Below are 20,097 nucleotides of genomic sequence, written 5' to 3'. Positions count from 1 at the left end.
AAAAATAAAAACAGCACGTTTTGTTCACTGAAGGAAAAAGGTTCCCAGTGCAAACTAATGCTGCGTTCAAGTCCTGTCGATCAAGTCAGAAAAAAAGTCTTCACAATTTCTAATTTCTAACAGGAACAGTCTCCAACATGTCAGAGCTCAGCAAAGACATTTTTATATGGGTGACAAACTTCCCTTGTTTGTTGACTCAAAATCATAATTCGGCTGAAAAAAAATAGTGTGACATAAAACTAGTACGAAAGTATTTTACGAAAACAAATTTTAGACAATTTTACGTTACAAAGTTACAAAAATGTTTTTCAAGAATACATGGTCATTAGATATAAATAAATCAAATAAATAAATAAATACTAAATAATAATAAGACAAAATAAAATAAAATGAAATTAAAAGTAGCCCAGGTTACAACAGTCTAAATTTACCCACAGCTCTAATATAAAATGAAATAAGAGAAAAAGTATTTCAGATTAATATTGTCACACACAGCTAAATTAAAATACCAAAAAAAAGAAAACAAAAAAATGTATATATAACCCAAACCCGACCAATCGGACAACACTGACTGTGGCTAAATCACTTTGGAATAAAGTGTGAACAACAGGTGTGATGCCGGTTCTTCCCATTCTGCTGATATGACAGTGAATGCAGCATTAAAGCGCGCCGCCGCGAGCTGCGCGCGCCAGATGCCAAAGGACGAGGCGCCAAGTCGGAAGCGGCACAGATGTGACCCTAGCCCCGCACCGGCCCCGCGCGCGTTACCGCAACAAACGCACCGGACGACCGCGACTCGTCTCTTACTCCCACTTATGTTCGACCGGAGCCGTCGACCCGCCGCCCACCGAGCCGGAGCAGCGGACCAGGACCGAGGCTGACGGTAAGAAGAACCGACCCTCCTCTGCTAGCATCGGCTGCTTACGGCTGCTACGTGAAGAACGTGATGAACTTAGACTCTGACAGACAGGAAACTGCTGCTGCTGCTTTTTAATGAACACCAACGAAGAAGCGAGTCGGGGTTTTGTTTGTTGTTGTTGTTGTTGTTGTAGCATCTGTCTGAGTTTAGCCTTAGCTTGGTTAGCATGTCTGTCAAACTTCATGATGCCAGGTCAGGTGTTGGCGACACGGGCTGCAGCCTGTTGTCATGGCAGCCGCGGGGCGTCAGTTCGGAGATGCAGCGTCTGTCTGCAGCCAATCATGAGCACGACTGCTGGTCGTCATCAGGAGTGTTTTCAGCCTCAGTGCAGCTGGTTTGAGATTCAAAAGTTTGACCAAGCCTGCTGCTCTTGTTGACATTTTTCCCAAGAGAAGATATTGCATATTAATATGTTTTTGTTTCCTCCCTCTGGAGACATGGAGGCAGAGGGTGTGAGCATATGGCCGCGCATGGAGCCCTTCCTCCTGGGCGCCCTGCAGGTATAAATACACCTTCACGTACGACTAAGTAATCATGTACAAAGAAATGTCATCAAATAACCAATAGGGGACGGATCTCTCCACAGGTGGCCCCCTCCTCCAAGCTCAGCCTGCACTATCTGCGAAAGATGGCGACCTACGTGCGAACGCGGGATGGCTGCTTCCCCGGTCTGGGCTGGCCCATGTGGCGGCACATCGCCTGCGGGAAGCTGCAGCTCCCCGAGGACCTGGCGTGGCTCTACTTCGAGACCTTCGACCTCCTCGTTGGCCACACGGCGGAGGAGAGGCTGGAGTGGGCCGAGTATCTCTCGCAGTGCTCCTCCAAGAGCGAGCTGGACCAACAAAGGAGCAAGGTGAATAGACGGACGTCTCCATTTACCTCAGACTGTGCGATCGTATCTCATCATCCCAGTTTCTGTCTTTGTGTCGTGTCTTTCTCTGCTCTTTGTGTTGTGCTTTGCCCCGGGGGGGAAGAGAGGTTAAGGTCGTAACCGTGTTCTCAAATGGTGATACATGATCCCTGTGTTTTGTTTTTATACTTCCTCTTTGTTGCAGTTGTCTGTGGACACGCTGCAGTTCCTGCTCTTCCTCTACATCCAGCAGCTGAACCGAGTGTCCCTGCGAACCTCCCTGATCGGCGAGGAGTGGCCCAGTCACCGCACTCGCTCCCCGTCGCCGTCGGACAGAGAGGCCAAGACCAGCTCCCAGAACAAGGTCCTGTTGTAATGTGAAGCACAGAAAAGACGAGACGGATCATTCTAGTTGTAATGGAAAAAAAATGTCAGTACATTTAGAACAAAGGGCAAGTACATTTAAGTCAAAGGGACAACCTTTTAACCACACTCAACACTTTAAGAATCAGGACAGATTTTTCCCCTGACAGTGATTACTACTACCCGTCGCTCCAGTGACGAGCACCTACACGATCAAATGTTGTCGTCCTTGTCTCTTCCGGGTTCTTCGTGATGTGCCGGCACTCACGCCTCTTGTCTGTCCGTTTGGGTTCTGCAGAACTGGGACGATCAGGCCCACCTGTCGTTTGTGCAGAGCCACCTCGGGGAGATTCTGGAGCTGCTGGTGGAGCCGGGACAGCTGTCGCAGTCCGGACAGGCCCTGAGAGACTGTCAGGTCTGTGCACACGTGTCACGCATTGCTTCACAGCTGCAACATGAAGTGGCTATAACAGATATCTTGAGTGTGAAAGTGTTTGGTTGCTAAACTGTTCAAACTACTCAATCTTTTTGCCAGATCTCCCTGGAGGCCGTGCGTAGCCTGGGCCTGCTCCTCGAGGGCTCGCTCGGCCGCGCCAGAGCGGTTCAGCCTGTCCACCGGCTGCTGACCAAAGGTTTGCTGCAGACACAAGCTGGCTACTCGGCGCTCAGCCACAGCTTCCCGCTGCATCAGCTGCTGTCCTGCCTCCAGCAGAACCTCATACTCAACCCCTTCGGCATTACGGCCTGTCTGCGCTCCGGCAAGAAACTTGCCTGGGCCCAGCAAGGTATACAGAGATATGGTGTCGTCAGCGAGTTCGTACAGTCGTCACTCTTGTCTCTACATTTCTTTTGACTGTCTGTGTTCGTGTGTTCTAGTGGAAGGGGCCATGAAAAGAGCCAAAATAGCCAGGAACACCCACACGGCGCCGCCGGGCAGCAAGATGGTGCTGATGTCCCAGGTGTTCAAACAGACTCTGGCTAAAACCTCAGACAAGCTGAACGGCGCCAACATCAAAATCCACCGATGCTCTGACGCCTTCATCTACCTTCTGTCACCTCTCAGGTAAAATCAGCCTCCATTGATATACAGCGGAATGTTTTTTGGCGACGCGGTTTCATCCGTCACGTTTTCTGTTTCTGCTCCTTCAGATCCGTCAGCCTGGACAAATGCCGCGACAGCTTAGTGGTTCTGGGTCCGGTGGAGACCAGCGTCCACGTTCACAGCTGCCATAACGTGCGCGTGGTGTGTGTGGCCGGCAGGGTCGCTGTCAGCGCCTCCTCCCGCTGCACCATCCACGCCTTGACGCCCACCCGCCCCCTGCTCCTACCCGGAAACACGGACCTCACACTGGGACCCTTCCACACCTTCTACCCCTCCCTGGAGGACCACATGGCCAGTGCTGGGCTCGCCGTGGTTCCCAGCGCCTGGGACGGGCCCCTGCTCCTGGGGGCCGAGGGCCTCGTCAACCCCTCACTCAACATGACGTCAAACCCGGACGCCGCCTGCTACCGCCTGCTGCCCCCGGCCGAGTTCCACCTGCTGGTCGTTCCGTTCCAAACGGAGGGCGACACGTGTGAAGTGCCTGGCGGATTACCAGCTCCGTACCAGGCAGCGCTGGATGAAAGGCGGAGGAGGATCGAGAACTGGCAGAAAACTGTGATGGAGTCTCGGCTGAACAAGTGAGTGAAAAATTACAGCGTCATTCGTACGTTTGATAATTTGAGAGTTGGAACTGAAAAAGATCACAAAGAAACACAATCACTTCCTTTAAGTAGCTGTTAAAGTGCAGCCACGGCTTTTCAAAATAAAAGAGCTTGAGTCTGAATCTTTCAAAGTAACGGGAGGGAACAACAACACGTTTTACTTGTTGCAGCGCGATTTGTTTTCTTCAGTGGAAAGTTTTTTACAGGACCAGCTTTTCCAAATATCAATCAGACTGCTCGTCGGCCGCTCAGCTGGTGAGATGTTAGAGTTCAGAGTGACATTAGTGTCAGAAACATCACTTTACACAGCACAGGGAACAACACGCTGATCAATAATTTCTACATCACCGCAAAATCTCTGCTGTTTCTCTCTCCAGTAACTGATGTTGATTCCATCACGTTTCGCCTCACAGGGAGCAGAAGCGTCAATTCCAGGAGTTGGTGGAAGTAAAGTTCCACGAGTGGCTCCAGGAGACGGGGAACCGGCAGGAGCTCGACAGCCTCATCCCGCCCACTGTCGCCTCCTTCCAGGACGCCAACGGGCCGGCGACCACGCTGCGGGTCGACGAGGCCAAACACGTGAGGAACGGACGGTCGGTGGGACAGTCGCCGATGGCCTGTTGAACCGAACAGGACTGAGTATTATTGTACAGAGTGTTTGTGGTTATTTACACTTTAATCCGGCGAGTCTGCAGCTGTTCATTCAGCTTTTGCAGCAACTCGAGTTCCACTCGCCGCTTTACGATTACGTCTTTACAAAAGGCAGCTACTGTCAGTTCTTCATGTGTGGAGGAGGAAGTGACATCACACGCATCCGTCTTTTAAAGGGGAGGTGACGGCTTCAACAGCAACAAAACAAAACACTGGCTTTTAAAGGGACATTTTGAAAAAAGCATATTTTGGGGTTTTGCTGCTTAATAATGTAAAAGGTTTTAGAAGCAGAAAAGAAAAGGACTCTAGTATATAAATAATTCTTAGTTTGACAACTGAAATCCACTTGCTGCCTTTTGTTCTTGTGTAAAGAATAATAATTTACGGCTCAGTTGGCTCCAGCGCTCGTGACTTAATTCTATTTTCTTTAAAAAATATTATATTTTCCTTTAAAGATCATAGAGAACATAGATGTTTAAATTAATTCTGCACTTTGGCTATTACAGTATAAGGGTGTTAGTGCACCTACAGTCATTAGCTCAGGACATTTAGTGTTTTTCTGTTTTTATTAGAATATCAGAAGAAAAAATAGCAACTACGCATTTTTCCATTATGAGGAATGAGGAAGGAAATGCTAACATAATTTATTCAGTGTATGTAACCGAACCGTCCGAACATAGATTTTTTTTTGTTTTCACAACATGTCGTCAAAAAGAAAATATTTGTTGTGACGTCAGCGACTGTGGCCACGATTATTATTGTTATTATGGACAGAATAATAATGTGCCAACCGAGGCTCTGGGTCAGTTGTGTGACGAATCCTAAACACGTAGGTTTATTTTTGTATTGATAATATGTATATTTTGGCATTATGATGAGACTTATTTTTCATAAACCCACCTGGTCTCCAGGATCGTTCTCAGCACTTGAATACCTGCCTCGCTTTGTGCTCGTGTCCCACAACAGAACTGCTGCACGTCTCATTAGATTGAAGACTTAACTAAAATACGTACTGTAAAAGATTATTATGCCATTGCTGAAAAAAAAAAAAAGAATTCCAAATGCGGGTCGCCGCAGCTTCCCTGTACGAAGAGAACAACGTGGGTTTGACTGTTTGAAAAGGAAAAAAACAATAATAAAGATTTTGACTTAAAACTAAAAACTCACTTCCTCTTTATTGATTCTGTCTTTTGACTTTTTGTGCGACAACATGATCCAGATGTTGTGTAAAGATAACAAGTTAATACTTTGAAATTAATGAGTTGTACTAATACTTCAGAAGAGTACAACTAGTACTTTTACTCAAGCACACTTACGTTAAATTTCAAGCTCCTTACATGAAGCTCTTTTGCTGCCACTGTCATAAATATGTTATTACATTATGAGGTCATGTTCTAATATTCTGTATGTAAATATGAGTACAGTAACACCTTTAACTTTGACACCCAGTCACAGACGAAATAAAGATTATGGTTATTAGAGAGGCAATAATTGCCCAATATACAATAATAAAATATTTGCAATATAGAATAGTAAACCAGCCACACTGGGCTTTTTCTGCAAGAGCACTTTAGTACTTGGAAGTATATTTAGCTGATCGTACTTTTATTTTGAAGGGCTAATAAAGTATTTGTTAAAGTATTACCGGAGCCAGCCAGCCAGCACACGTAGGAGTCAATGGCTGCTCACCATGCCCAGGCATTATGCCGTAATCCTTCCTCGCTTTTCTGGAAAAACTGAATAGCGCTAGAATCACTGACTCAATTTTTGGATCTCATTTTCATGACAAAGCGATTGTTCCCCTTTTTGCTTCCGACGGTGCTGTTTGTAAACGTGGGAGTGCCGCAGGGGGAATATAAAAGTGGAGCGGCGAGGGGGCACAGTGCAACATCGAGACCGCAGGGGCAACAACCTCCTCCATCGCCACCGCTCACCATCACCGAGGTCAATCGCACGCTGCATCACACCCACCATGGGCAGGGTGAGTCCATCACCGAGTGGGTTTGTGTTCGTGGCCCAGCATCATTTACACTCACTGGTTCTGTGTGTGTCGCTCCGCAGATCGTCTTCTACGAGGACAAGAACTTCCAGGGCCGCCGCTATGAGTGCGACAGTGACTGCTCCAACTTCCACGCCTACCTGAGCCGCTGCAACTCCATCCGGGTGGAGAGCGGCGCCTGGGTGGTGTACGAGCGGCCCAACTACGTGGGCTACCAGTACGTCCTGACCCGGGGCGAGTACCCGGAGCACCAGCGCTGGATGGGACTCGACGACCGCCTCAGCTCCTGCAAGATGATCCACTTTGTAAGTGGTTGATGAAGAGCTGCGGCGAGTCACAAGCGGAAGTCATCTGACCAGTGGCCGCAGGGCGTTGTCAATGGAGACCGATACCGCGGGTCAGCTGGTCGGTTGGTGTGACCGGGCTTCGGTCCAGTCGACCCACAGCCTGCGGGGGAAAGAATCAGAGAGGACGCTTTCATAGGAAAAAAAGAAAATCAATGTAGCCAGAATGAGATGTGCACGGATTGTAAAACAACGAGTTTGATCGATGTGGTCGATCGTCACGGACGCTACCGAGTATAACATCTCTTTATACATTATCATTATATCTGCAGTGCTACAGAGGGTTTTACTGCATTATCGTTTATAAACACTTGTACAGGAGTTAAAATAAAGTTCTGCCCATCAAACTGATTTCCCTTTTTGTGAGACATTAAGATAAAATCTCATCTCCCTATATATTCCCCCTTCCCCTTTTTTCTCACCCCATATTCCATTCCCGTTCTCCCCCGACCCCACGCACTGACTCCGCCCTCCTGCCCCTCATCCTGCCCCTCATCCTGCCCCTCATCCTGCCCCTCATCCTGCCCCCCATCCTGCCCCCCTCTCTCCCTCCAGACCAGCGGGACCACGTACAAGATGCAGCTCTATGATAAGGCCGACTTCGGGGGCCAGGCCTTCGAGGCCACCGAGGACTGCCCCTTGCTGCTGGAGAAGTTCCGCTGGAGGGAGGTCAACTCCTGCAAGGTGTTCGACGGCTGGTGGGTCTTCTACGAGAACCCCAACTACCGCGGTCGCCAGTACTTCCTGGAGAAGGGGGAGTACCGCAAGCCCGGCGACTGGGGCGGCGCCAGTCCCATGGTCCAGTCGTTCAGACGCTTCACCGAGTGATTCGCCCTCCAACAGAAACACTGTGTCGGTGTCGGACTGTAATAATCTGAGGTCTCACGAATAAAAACCTGTCCCGCAGCAGATTGAAGTTGTTACTACGTCTTTTAAACATTAATCTGCAACTCTTTTTAACAGATCACCATCGAGTCATTGGTGTGGGTTTATGTTCATTTATTCAAAAACATTGAAATGGTGTGAAAAATATGTAAAACTAGTGATGTTATCAAATATAGACTGTAAATAAAGATGGACGACGCATCTTCACTTCCTCCCGTTGGACAAAAACTAAAGCTAAAATAGTTTGGATACGACCGCGTGTGTGCAGGGAACCACTGCCGTCCGAGCGTCAGGCAGACGATATGACACCAACCCGTCCCTCTGGTTGGATTTAAACTCCAGCGTTTCAGTCTCTGGCTTCACCCCAGCGCCGGCCTGAGGTCCACGGCGACGGGCTGAGGGTTGAAGTGAGTCCCGAAGGAGAAGCAGTTTCCTCCTCCGCCGACCAGCAGCAGCTCCGGTTCCTCCGAGTCCGTCTGCTCGCAGCAGAACGAGTGAAGCATCAGAGGCCACGACACCGAGCCCTGAGGACGACACAGAGATTCTTCATTATTATTATTATATCTCGTGTCTGACACATTTAGCCTGAGGTGAAATTAACAGCTCTTTAGAACCTGAGGAGGCTTGAATCAGATTCTGTAGTAACTGTAGTTAGCTGACTACTCACTGATGTAGTGGGTGAATTATGAAAGTCCATTCAGAACAAACGCAATTTTTTTTTCGTGCTTTGAGATTTCATAAAAAAGTCAACGCCAAAAAAACCCCCAATTACCTTTAAAAAAACAATACTCAATAAATCGTCGGCTTTTCTGCCACATTTTAATTTCTGCCAACTGTCAGAGGAAACGTAAATATGAATCGACTGTACAACCAATCACGCTGCGACCTTTTATCAACGTGTCATGGACGATGTTTGTGTTCACTGACCGTGTCCAGACTGAACTCCACGCTGCTCCGTGTGTTGAGGTCGATCACGACGACGCCAGGTACGCCCTCCGAATGCAGCCAGACTCCGCCCACCACCACCAGCTTCTCTCCCATCACACGGGCACAATGAGAGTATCTGAAAACAAAGCACATCACGTCACATCACATCACATGACGTCACATCGTGTCAGAGTCTGGACGTTTGAGTCACGGGGCTCCACAGACCTGGGAGCAGGGGGCGGCTGCACCTCCAGTCTGTCCCAGGAGAAGCCTCCGTCGGTGGGCCTCAGTACGACCGTGTCCCCCAGAGGCACCGCCCGTCCGTCCAGGCCCCCGAACACCACCGCGCCTCCCTGGTACGAGCAGGCCGAGTGGGAGTGGACGGCCGCCGGTGCTGCACCCTCTACTGGCATCTGTACATAACACACAGAGAAGAAGAACACAGTCACAGCTTGTGTGAGTGTTTCAAGTCAGATTCAGCAAACTCTCTGAAGTGGACGAACTCGTTGTTCGTCATTTCTCTCAGCCTGAGGAAGAATCTCAGCTGTGCACGAGGAGGAGGAGAGGAACCAGCAGATCAACAGAGGGAAAACTATTTATGGTTTGTGGTCTTGCTGCTTTTTCAAGACGTGTTAATAGAGACAACGTCACACTCCTGAGCGTTCGTAGGCTCAGTACAACACACCTGCTGCGTCACTGAGCTATGCACGAGATATAAGTCGCATAATCTGACACAACTGCCGCAATTATAGAGTCGGTTGTTGTCTGAAAAGAATTGTAACGTTGCGGTGAAGTGTTGTGAGTGGGCGGCGCCCTGTGTTATGAGACACACTGCGTTTGTAGGAGAAGACACATTCAACTCGGTCCGCAGACTTCCTGTCCAGGCTCGCTGCCCCGTCCCCCCACTGCAGCACAGAGCGCTGTTCTCCAGTTTATTCAAAGTTTGTTAGTATCGAACGTGTCGTGAGTCTAAAACACACCACACTAACCGTTCTCCAGATGTGAGCAGACAGACAGACAGACTTTCATCACCTTATAATATATGATTATATAAGGAGACGGACCTCAGTCCAGTGCTGCCGATCCAGACACAGGAAGTGTCCGTCACCCAGAGCCGCATCTGATTGGTTCTTTCCACCAAACACGAACAGGAAGTCTTTTCCTGGAGAGAAAAAGAAGGAGACGGTTGTATTGTATAAGTGAGAGAAAAAGAAAGACTTCTTTTTTATTTTTATTTTTAATGTTTCACCTTTGTGCCTGACGATTGTAGCCGTGTGCCTCCATCTTGGTGGCGGTGAATCGCCCGTACAGACCATCTGCTCCACACACAGCTTCCCCTCAGAGTCCAGAGGAGCAGGGGCCCCGACAGGGGCCAGGGTCACCTTCAGAAGGTCCGTGACCGGGCGGAGAGGAGACGAGCGACCGCCGTACACCACGACTCCTCCTCCTGCGGACGTGACCGTGTGGTAGAGTCGTACACCTGAAGACGAGGCCGACACGACAAGCAGCTGAAAACATGCGTACTCTCTCAAAATGTTGTGTAAAAAGAAAAAAACTCCTACAGACAGTAAAACAAAACAAAGAACCACGTCTTCTCACCCAGATCTGCCGACGGGTCGACGCTGACGGACCTCCAGCCTCCCGGGCCTCCGACGACGACCCTGCTCTCCGCCCCCCGGCCCCCTCTGCTGCAGCCGCCCGTCAGCAGGACCCGTCCTGGACCCACTGAGGCGGACGCCATCCCCAGACCCTCCACACTCACTGGGACCGGCCTCACTCTCAGGGCCACGGGCCTCCAAGACGGGCTCACGGACGGCACCGGAGATACTGAGGGGGAAAAAACCACAACACATCACAACCATAGTTACGGAATAAATAAATAAATAAATACAGACTGTCATGGCAGGTGAAGCTGGACGTTACCTGCAGGACGTGTGAGTAAAGCCCGAGCCATCAGAGATCCTCGAGACGCAGTGAGGATGAAGTAGTGGGAACATTTTTGGTGCCACTCCTAGAAAACAGGCGGACATGTTTTATTTCATTTTTTAGGTGGAACTTAATTAATGGAACGTGCATCAGATCTTACGTTGCACTTTGAAGACGAAGAAGAGGCCTTGTGATAAAATGGCTGCTACTTTTTCAACAGCTCACCTCATATTCATCAAAAGGCTCTAGTCTCTCCACTCGGCCACGCTCCTCCTCAGGGACCAGTCCCAGGTAGAAGTCATTCATATCCAGACACACACACTGATCCCAGCCCTGACGACCAACACACAGGTGTCATTTAGTTAATATCAGTGATAAGCACAGTGATATAATAAGAGCACGTGATGTGTCTGCACACTGACCTTGTCCAGGAAGCGGCGTCTCTGCGCGGCAGCGTCTGGGTGTTGTCGCACGGCGTGCAGAGCAGAGTTCAGTTTCCGGAAATGATCCTGCATGATGCGACCGAAGGGATCGTGTGGACGGATCTGCTCGTACATGACGAAGAGCGATTGAGGAAGGAGCTTCGCCGCCCAACTGACGACGACATCCGACCTGCAGGACACACCCAACATGACACACAGCTGCTGATCACACACACACACTCACACACACTCACATTACCTTGCTTACGTTTCATATGCACGTGTGTTTACCATCGTGTCTCCATGTAGGTGAGAACCACCTCAGAGAGAATCAGAGTCGGGGAAGTCCAGTCGAATCCGGCTGCATCCAGAGCCTCCTTCACCTGAGACTCCTCCCGGACGTCCAGCCCCAACAGACGGTACTGACCGCTGCACACACACACAGCTCCTGTCACACAAACACACACACAGACAGACACACTTAGGAAATCTGCCATTATTGTATTTAATATATAATTATTATGACAACAATCATTTTCAAAGCAGAAGAAAAAAACGAACCTGCGGCAGAAGGTAGCTGCGAGTCTAACATCCCCCTCAGCGAGACATTAGAGGAGATGAGCGACGTCTTACGCCGGGCGACATCGGGGAAATCCACCTCGAACACGACCGCCCCGCCAGGGCTTCGTCCGCACGCAGGCGGAAATACAACGAGTCGAAACCTGCGCCCAGCGACAAAATCTGAGACAAAAGGAAGGAAAGATGATGACGACTGAGGGAATTCAAGGTGACCTCTGACTCACCACCTGACGCAGTGGGCTCTGAACTCACCTGCCTGTTGGGGCAGTCCTCAGTCACCTGTAAAAACGTCCTCACGCAGTGATCCACCGCTCGCCAGCGCACGTAGTAGCCCCTGCAGCCGACAACAGGACGAATGAATACATCTCTCAGATTACTCTGTAAGAGAACGAGGCATCTCCACCGACCTGTTGATGAGCGGCGCCCTCCGGGACGCTTTGCACACAAAGTGCTGCAGGAAGTCGTCGTGGAAGTATCCTTGCGCCGCCGCCGACACCTTGCTCACCACGCTGCTGTCGTTGGTTCCCTGCACCTGGGTCAGACGAACAGGGAGTATTCATATGTGATCCATTACTCAAGTAAAAACTATAAACAATAATTTATTACGTTCATAAAAAACAAGTGCTTATCAATAGAAGCAGTTAATGCAGAGAAATAGTGTAGCGTAATCTATAGCAAAACCTCATACGAATCTTTTTATCTTTTTCACATCTCCTTTCTTTAGCATTTTATTATTTTATCTATAACTTTTTCCTCATCTCTTTCACAATTTCATAATTTAATCTTATAATTTTCTCATTTCTTTGTATTTTTTATTTAATCTTTATATCTTTTGCCATTTTATTATTTAATCTTCATCATTTTCTCATTTCTTTAGTTTTTTTAATCTAATATTTATATTTTTCTCATTTCTTTACTATTTTATTATTTAATCTTTATCTTTTTCTAATTTCTTTACTTTTTCATTATTAAATCTTTATTATTTTCTGATATCTTTACTATTTTACTATTCTATCTTTATCATTTTGTCTTTCTTTGTTTACCTTCCGTTTTTTAATTAAAATCTCTGAGATTAAAGAGTTTAAGTGTTTCCTCACTCCCTGGAGGTGGGTATCATATATATATATACATATATAAACATATATATATATATATATATATATATATATATATATATATATATATATATATATATATAATTATTGTTTTCATCTGTAATGCACTTTACATTGTTTGTATGAAAAGTAAATAAAGTCTGATGGATTGACAGGAGTTATGCGATCATTAAATAAATGAGTAGACGTGCTGCTGTACTGTAAATCATAAATGTTCATTCATAAAATAAATGTAGATGACTGTGAGTTGTGTTAGTGACGGTATTGTACTGTGTGTGTGTGTGTGTGTATATATATCTATATATATATATATATATAGATATATATGTATATCTATATATATATGTATATGTGTGTATATATATATATATGTGTGTGTGTGTATATATATATATATACATATATCAGGTGATGACCTCACCGCCGTGTCGCTCCCCTGCTGCTTCTTCTTCTTCTTCTTCTGTCTGTTCGTCGTCGGCATGTTGTCATTAATCTGCCTTGACGCCCTACAGCGTGAAAAATATAAATGTCAACGTAACGATTAAGTTCGTGTCTTCAATAAACGAAGTTCTGAAGATTCATTTATGTTTCAATAAGAGTTCATGGATCAAAAACAAAAAGGTAAACATCCTGCATGGGGTCAAAACTTCCGTCGACCCGCCTCTCCCTGTCTGCGCTCTTGCGCCCCCTCGCGGCCTGGAGGATACAACAGACAAAAAAATAAACCATGTTCCAGATTCCATTCAGTTAATTACACATTTAAGAGCAGAAGCAGTGGAACTGGACCTGATGCATCTGGCAGCTCCTTTTTGTGAAATGCGTTCTAACTGCACTGATAATCTGCACGACTCGGCCTGGATTTATTCATGTTTCTACTTGTTATTATTACTTTGGCTGATAAACCTCTGTCAACGTTAGTATGCTAAATTACATAGAAATGGAAGGATGTGAAAATGTTGGTTTCTATTTGTTTTTTATCAGGCAAATCAGACAACACTTCCTAGTGATGTCAGTATAATAATAATAAACTTAATTTTTAGATAAAGCACTTCACAGGGAAAGGGGGGGGGGTCATGAACCCAGAACTTGCCCGAGAATCGTCGCGTTTTAAGATTGTTTTCAGTATTTAACGAATTCTGTTGTGGTTTTCTACAGATTTAATGATTCAACTCAAAACATGGACTATTAATGTATAATTCGGCTTCATTCATTTTCTGATCTACGACACGAGTGGTTCTGGTTCCGGGCTCTGCAGCTGACACGCGGGACTCGTCAATGCGGGTCTAATGCGTCACACCGCCTCCGTGCTCACCCAGTGCGCCTGCGCCACTTTAACAGGAAGTGTGTGTGTCTGTGTGTGTTAACGTTCTCTCCACCAGCTGATCGGGCCACACTGTCAACAGTCGAGCCTGCGACGCGCCGCGGCTCCGAGACGACGACTGGAAAACACACACACACACACGGTAAATATGTGAGTGAGTGTTGTTGTTCCGGCGGACACGTGACGTCACAGGCGTTAAAAGCGTTTTGATTCGGCGTCGAACCGGAGAAGCGGTGTCGGTGTCCCGTTAGCACGGACCGTCAGATGCAGGGCTGATACTGTGTGTTACCACATGGTGTGCACACACACACACACACACACATACACACACACTCTGCAGGGATGATGTTCAGTGTCTGTCCTCACCGCCGCTCGTGTGTCACTGTGGTCGGACACGATCAGCTGGTCGTCAGCCTGTCAGCTGTCATGTGAAGGGAACCTCCCCCCTCTCATCTACTCATCTGTGCAATGAATTTTGTTCTGGTGCATAACAATGAACAAAGGACAGATTCAAGAGCGAGACAGACATGGAAATAAAAAAATGTATAGGACATGTACGGTGGCCCTGAGGGCTCACAGCACTGCAACTCAAGGACACACATTCAAAATAGACAAAACACAAGCAACTTAAGAAGAAACGTCTTCATCAACTTGACAACACATGCGCTGCAAATAGACTGCAACGAAACAGAAGTGTTTCCAGAGGACCCTTAAAAGTGATGCACACGTTATGCGTTCACAATGTACAAAAACAATAATTTTCCAACACCACTGACAGAAAGAGAACCTTAAGCCCTGAGTCAAAATCCGCAGCAACAACAACAACATGCATGTGTTTTCTGAGTGCTGAGCTCTCAGGGCCACCGTACTTATGAGCAATATGTGCTTTTAGACAATGATCAGATATTCAGTTTACGAAGAGCAGCTTCAGAGCTTCACGTGTGAGAGGCTGCAGACTTTCAACTAAGATCCAATATTTGACTTGAGTTGCGATGAGTTCATGTCAGATCTGCACCGAGTGACCAGAAGGTTTCATGACGTCGCCGCCTCTTCACACAGATAAAGACTGGTGGGGACAAGAGAGGTCAAGAGGTCACCAGACGAGAGACGACTTGACGTTTCCCAGAAGCCCCCTTGTGTCTCCGCTCCAGGGAGGAGGAGGCCACCAGCCCCCCCCCCCCCTGCCCGTCATGAGCTCCAGAGGGAGCGGTGGCCGCTCCAACGGCACGTTGCCGCAGACCAAGATCTGCCAGTTCAAGCTGGTGCTGCTGGGCGACATGGCCGTGGGCAAGTCCAGCCTGGTGCTGCGCTTCGTCAAGGGGCAGTTCGACGAGTTCCAGGAGACGACCATCGGAGGTGAGGTGACGAGGAGCGTGGGGGCGAAGGTTGGGCGGACGAGAGGGCGGGAAGAGTCCAGTGAAACTGAACGTCTGTGGGCTTGAGGATGTGACCTTTGGCCTTTGGGAAACTGTCTGGAATTTTTATAGGAACATTTGACGATTAATCCATCAATGAAGTAATGAATATATTTAACAGATAATGAAACTAGAACGTCTCTCAGTAGAGCCCAACAGTCACGTCATGAAAGAACATTTATATCTGTGAGATATAAATGTGTTTATATCTGCTGACAATTCATTTAAAGCTCCAGTGTGAAATATTCAGAAGAACTTATTCACAGAAGTTGAATATATTGTCCATAACTCTGTGTTCATATATGAATTAAATATAGTTCCATGAGGTGGACCCGACCTCCGTGTTATGGAGGACCGCGGGGGACGCGGAATGTGAAATCCAGCATTATGAAATCCATTTTCAAATCCATCATTAAATAGAGCAATTTGAAAAAGCTTTTCAAATCCATTTCGAAATCCATTTTCAATTCCATTTTCAATTCCATTTTCAAATCCAATTCGAAAAAGCATTTGGCCTCCTTTCAACATTCCGAGTCCCTCTGGGTCCCTGTGTTGGTTTGCTGAAACAGTGCAAATGAGCAGGGAACAAGCTCTCTGATTGGCTAACGCCTGACCTATCATATAGATGTGTGACATGGATTGTGGGAAGGAGAAGATGGTAGAGCAGTGGTTCTTAATCTGTTTAAACCCTGTACCACCTCAGAAAATATCCAGAAGTAGTAGTAGTATCAAAGTAGTGGAGGAGGAGAAGATACTACATTGTCACCTACCTGTGACCTTTTGTCTGTCCCCTGTGTCCAGCTGCCTTCCTGGCCCAGTCCGTGTGTTTGGACGACACCACGGTGAAGTTTGAGATCTGGGACACGGCGGGTCAGGAGCGGTACCACAGCCTGGCGCCCATGTACTACCGCGGAGCTCAGGCGGCCATCGTCGTCTTCGACATCACCAAGCCGGTACGGGTCACGTTCACACACACACATTCATTCATTCAGCTGTCACTATGAGGGACTGGGGCATCGAACCATCGACCCTTTGGTCCTCTCTACCTCCCGAGCCAACCCTGTAATAATAAATACATTAGTTTCCTTTGTATGTGGTTGTGGAGCAGTAATATAAAAGAACTGTAACACAGAATCTGCATTACAATAACAGATGAACAATAATCTGAAGTTAATATTTGACACTGGTCAAATATTAACTTTGATTGGTTAATCTGAGTTTGGCTCTGTGCGTGTGTTTGTGCGTGTGCGTTTGTGCGTGTGTATGGGTGTGTGCGTGTGTGCGTGTGTAGGACACGTTCGAGCGAGCCAAGGCCTGGGTGAAAGAGCTGCAGCGGCAGGCCAGTCCCAACATCGTCATCGCTCTGGCCGGGAACAAGGCCGACCTGGCGGAGAAGAGACTAGTAGAGTACGAGGTAACACACACACACACACACACACACACACAAACACAAACACACACACACACACACACACACACACACACACACACACACACACACACACACTCACACACACACACAGGGGCTACAGCCTAAAGTCAATCATAACAGATTATATAACGTCAGGAAATTCCCCTCACTCTGTCTAATTCTAGCTTTAATAATTTATATAGATATATAAAGTTTCATTATATTCTGTTCCTGAGATTGAGTCTGAATCCAGATTCAGGATAATCCAGATCTCAGAAATAGAGTTTGAACAACCCATAACTGAAGGTTTCATCCGGATTTAAAAAACAGGATTCGATCACGTGATCTCATCCACAATCCAGAACCTGTAGTGTAGTTTCTCAACGACCCATTTTCAAGATTTGATCCGACACGTTTTCCAAAAAAATCCAGTCAGAGAACAACGAGGCCCAGTTGGGCAGAAATACGGATCAAATCTTCAAATATTCAAATGTTCAGTAGAACAGGGTTTTCTACAGGTCTTTAAATATTGTAAAATTAATTGCTCGACCACGTCTTTACTATTTATAGATATTAGTAAAGAATCATTTAAGTTCTTTTCATACTTACAGCTGATGATGTTGTGTTTGTGTTTGTTGCAGGAAGCCCAGACGTACGCCGACGACACCGGCCTGCTCTTCATGGAAACCTCGGCCAAGACGGCCATGAACGTCAACGAGCTCTTCCTGGCGATCGGTGAGCGTCGCTCATTTACCTCATTTGAACCCAAAATAAAATTATTCTGAAAACAAATGAAATTCGGTCGGTGCTGCTTTGGTTTGTCAGTTCATTAACATCAAATGACTGATGCACATCCAGATCCAAGAATCTTAAAGGATGAACACAGCCCTGAAAATGTGTGTATATCTTTTTTTATGTAAATGATATTTCTTAATATCAAGTTATTTGAATGCTGCTACAAAAAATGTTTTTTTTAAATTTTTTTATGCAACTTTAGAATTTCATTCAATACCTGTGTCACTTTCATGTCACACCAAACCAGCTGGGAGGAAATGTGTTACAATTATTAATTATTGTGTTAGAGTTCTGGGAGTAAATGAAAAATCATTCCTCATGATATCATGAGTCATTAAAATGACCATATGGGTCAAGACATTTGGAGCAATTCATTATTTTTAAAGATGCAAGAATAGTCGCGTAGTCCATCAAAAGTGAACTAATCATTTTTCAAGTTGTTGGGATTAGTAAGAAAATGGTAAAGAGCCTTGTCATGTGAAATTGAACAACCCACAAATATTCTTACATTTATTTTATGCCAAATTAAATCTTCATAAAATATTCTTAGATTTTATTTCTCAGATTATTGTCAGAAAGACCAGACTCAAAATATTTCACTTTTTTCTTCTGACCGCAGCAAAAAAGATGCCAAAAACAGACACGCAGAATCCCACACATGCGGCGCGGCATCGCGGCGTCAACCTCCAGGACCCGGACGCCCACTCGCCCCGAGCCTGCTGCGGCGGGAACTAGAACCTCCACAAGTTAATCCACACCACCACCGCCACCGCAGCCCGTCAACCATCAACCAACCGCAGGCGAGCGGCCCCCCGAGGCGGAAAACCCCCAAGTATCCACGCACCCACTTCCCCTCCACTCATCCTCCTCCTGAGCAACAAGCAGATGAATATTTAAAAAGGAGAGAATAAGAAAGGCACAAAGAGACAACGGAGATTCTGCGTTTTGGGGAAAAGACGAGGTTGGAAGTTTTAGTGACGACTTGAGATCCAGAGGAGTTCAAATAAAGAGCGCGAGCCTGTCGTAGTACTTTAGCAACAATTGTGAATTTTCCGTTTTTCTTTTATTTTCACTCGGCCTTTGCAACGTTTCCGTCCCGGTCCTGGTGTGATGGTGTAGAAACAAAGTGAGCAGCACATGTGGGCGAGTGGCCGAGACAGAGAAAAAGAAACGAATCACACAAGATAAAGAAGCCAAACAGAAAGTTTGTGGCTGCTCTTCTTTCCTCTTCCTGCTGGTGAATAACGCCACATATTGAAACTCTGGAATGAAAACCACGGTTCATAATCCCTCTGTTCCCGAGGCCCACGTCAGATTAGACCCACGTCAGTTCGTCCTACATGTAGTTATTGTCCTGACCGATGGTGGAGACGCTCCCGGTCGCCTCACACTCCTTTAACAATCACAACTTCACAAAGATTCTGATTCAATGTTCGTCTTCACCAGACTCTCGTCAGACTTACTTGTTTCCTGAAGGATATTTCGCATAGCAACAATATAGACTTGAGTGTGAAGTATTAAAGTCACAGGACTTTTAATATTTTTGCCCTGTACGCATGAACAGGAAACATCGACAGTAGCTGTAACTAAATTACACGTCTGCAGCAGAGATGGAATCCGTCAGATCCCCCAAAAAAGCTCCTGTTATGAAAAAAAATCTAATCAATCACTCAAATGTTTCCATCGTTACAGTCCATGTCTGATCGATTGACAGGCATCAGATTAATTCAATATCGGGGGCTGGAAAGGAAAAGTGAGTAAATGTGCTGGTCTTGTGTTTCACTTAGTCTTCTGCCGAGTCGTTGGTGGACATGAAGAATCAGTTTGGTTTGAGTGATGAATTTAACTTAATATAAAAATGCTATTTAAAACGAGTTGTGTGATCGATTGCCGTCTTGAAGCTCGGCTGAAGAAAACGAGTTAAAGAGTGATGAAAAACATAAGATGAAGAAAAAAACAGAAGTGCCTCTTCTCAGTTTGTCTGTTCGGAGCAGGAAGAACCGTCCGCTCGTATCCGGACCAGTAACGTGGCTCCGCGTCGTTTGGCTTCACTGTGTCGATCTCGTTGAAAACACTATGTTGTATATTATTATTGTCTCTAATTTTAATGAAAGTGTTTGTTGACTTGAGCAGAGTGAACCTCGAGGGATCGATAATCATTTGAAATCGATGTAATGAATCTGTTTGATTTGAATTCTGCTTTGTTTTTTCTCAATCATGCAAATTAAATTAAAAAAGAATAAGAAATTATAAAGAGTCTCGGAATTCGAGTCCAAAGCTAAAATGATTTGCTCGTCTCCCCCCAAAGCGGCTCATCATGTACAATAAAATGATCTGTTCATTCTTCAGTGATCACAAGTAGTTTTGTTCCATCTGCACCTTCAGTATGATACGTGTTCAATAAAGCTGTGACCGACTCCTGCAGACGCTCTTCTTCTTTCACCCGCCGCACAGAAGAGACACGAGAGACT

At 46.4% G+C, this 20,097-nt stretch overlaps 3 protein-coding genes across 6 annotated transcripts; 2 read left to right on the top strand and 1 right to left on the bottom strand.

Moving 5' to 3' along the window:
- Positions 1-671: 671 nt before the first annotated feature.
- Positions 672-7,741, top strand: crygs2 (crystallin, gamma S2). 4 transcript variants are annotated; one of them, XM_035604344.2, is made up of 12 exons: positions 672-883; positions 1,355-1,419; positions 1,506-1,772; positions 1,975-2,133; positions 2,431-2,547; positions 2,668-2,917; positions 3,009-3,195; positions 3,282-3,812; positions 4,250-4,415; positions 6,336-6,431; positions 6,549-6,791; positions 7,386-7,741. In XM_035604344.2, exons 2-12 carry the CDS (start codon positions 1,357-1,359, stop codon positions 7,656-7,658), a joined length of 2,352 nt encoding a protein of 783 aa, XP_035460237.2. In that variant the 5' UTR covers positions 672-883; positions 1,355-1,356; the 3' UTR covers positions 7,659-7,741. The 4 variants fall into 4 exon arrangements, with proteins under 4 accessions (XP_035460237.2, XP_047193362.1, XP_047193363.1 ...); XM_047337406.1 differs by lacking the exon at positions 6,336-6,431 and having other exon boundaries at positions 673-883; XM_047337407.1 differs by lacking the exon at positions 7,386-7,741 and having other exon boundaries at positions 674-883; positions 6,336-6,468; positions 6,549-6,736.
- A 71-nt stretch (positions 7,742-7,812) lies between these two features.
- Positions 7,813-14,471, bottom strand: lcmt2 (leucine carboxyl methyltransferase 2). The gene is given in 16 exon segments (XM_035604347.2): positions 7,813-8,239; positions 8,643-8,778; positions 8,868-9,055; positions 9,707-9,804; positions 9,892-10,122; positions 10,242-10,469; positions 10,566-10,653; positions 10,794-10,901; positions 10,991-11,180; positions 11,282-11,438; positions 11,552-11,665; positions 11,668-11,731; positions 11,822-11,903; positions 11,977-12,101; positions 13,106-13,380; positions 14,372-14,471. Coding segments are annotated over 15 exon segments (2,034 nt in total). The 5' UTR covers positions 13,166-13,380; positions 14,372-14,471; the 3' UTR covers positions 7,813-8,074.
- rab5b (RAB5B, member RAS oncogene family) lies at positions 13,998-20,050 on the top strand. The gene is made up of 6 exons (XM_035604355.2): positions 13,998-14,147; positions 15,065-15,361; positions 16,222-16,373; positions 16,712-16,834; positions 17,473-17,566; positions 18,246-20,050. Exons 2-6 carry the CDS (start codon positions 15,196-15,198, stop codon positions 18,359-18,361), a joined length of 651 nt encoding a protein of 216 aa, XP_035460248.1. The 5' UTR covers positions 13,998-14,147; positions 15,065-15,195; the 3' UTR covers positions 18,362-20,050.
- The last annotated feature ends 47 nt before the right edge of the window (positions 20,051-20,097 follow it).

The sequence above is a fragment of the Scophthalmus maximus genome, chromosome 14 (assembly GCF_022379125.1).
Source record: "Scophthalmus maximus strain ysfricsl-2021 chromosome 14, ASM2237912v1, whole genome shotgun sequence".
Classification (NCBI taxonomy): domain Eukaryota; kingdom Metazoa; phylum Chordata; class Actinopteri; order Pleuronectiformes; family Scophthalmidae; genus Scophthalmus; species Scophthalmus maximus.
This window is presented reverse-complemented; position numbering and strand designations above follow the sequence as displayed.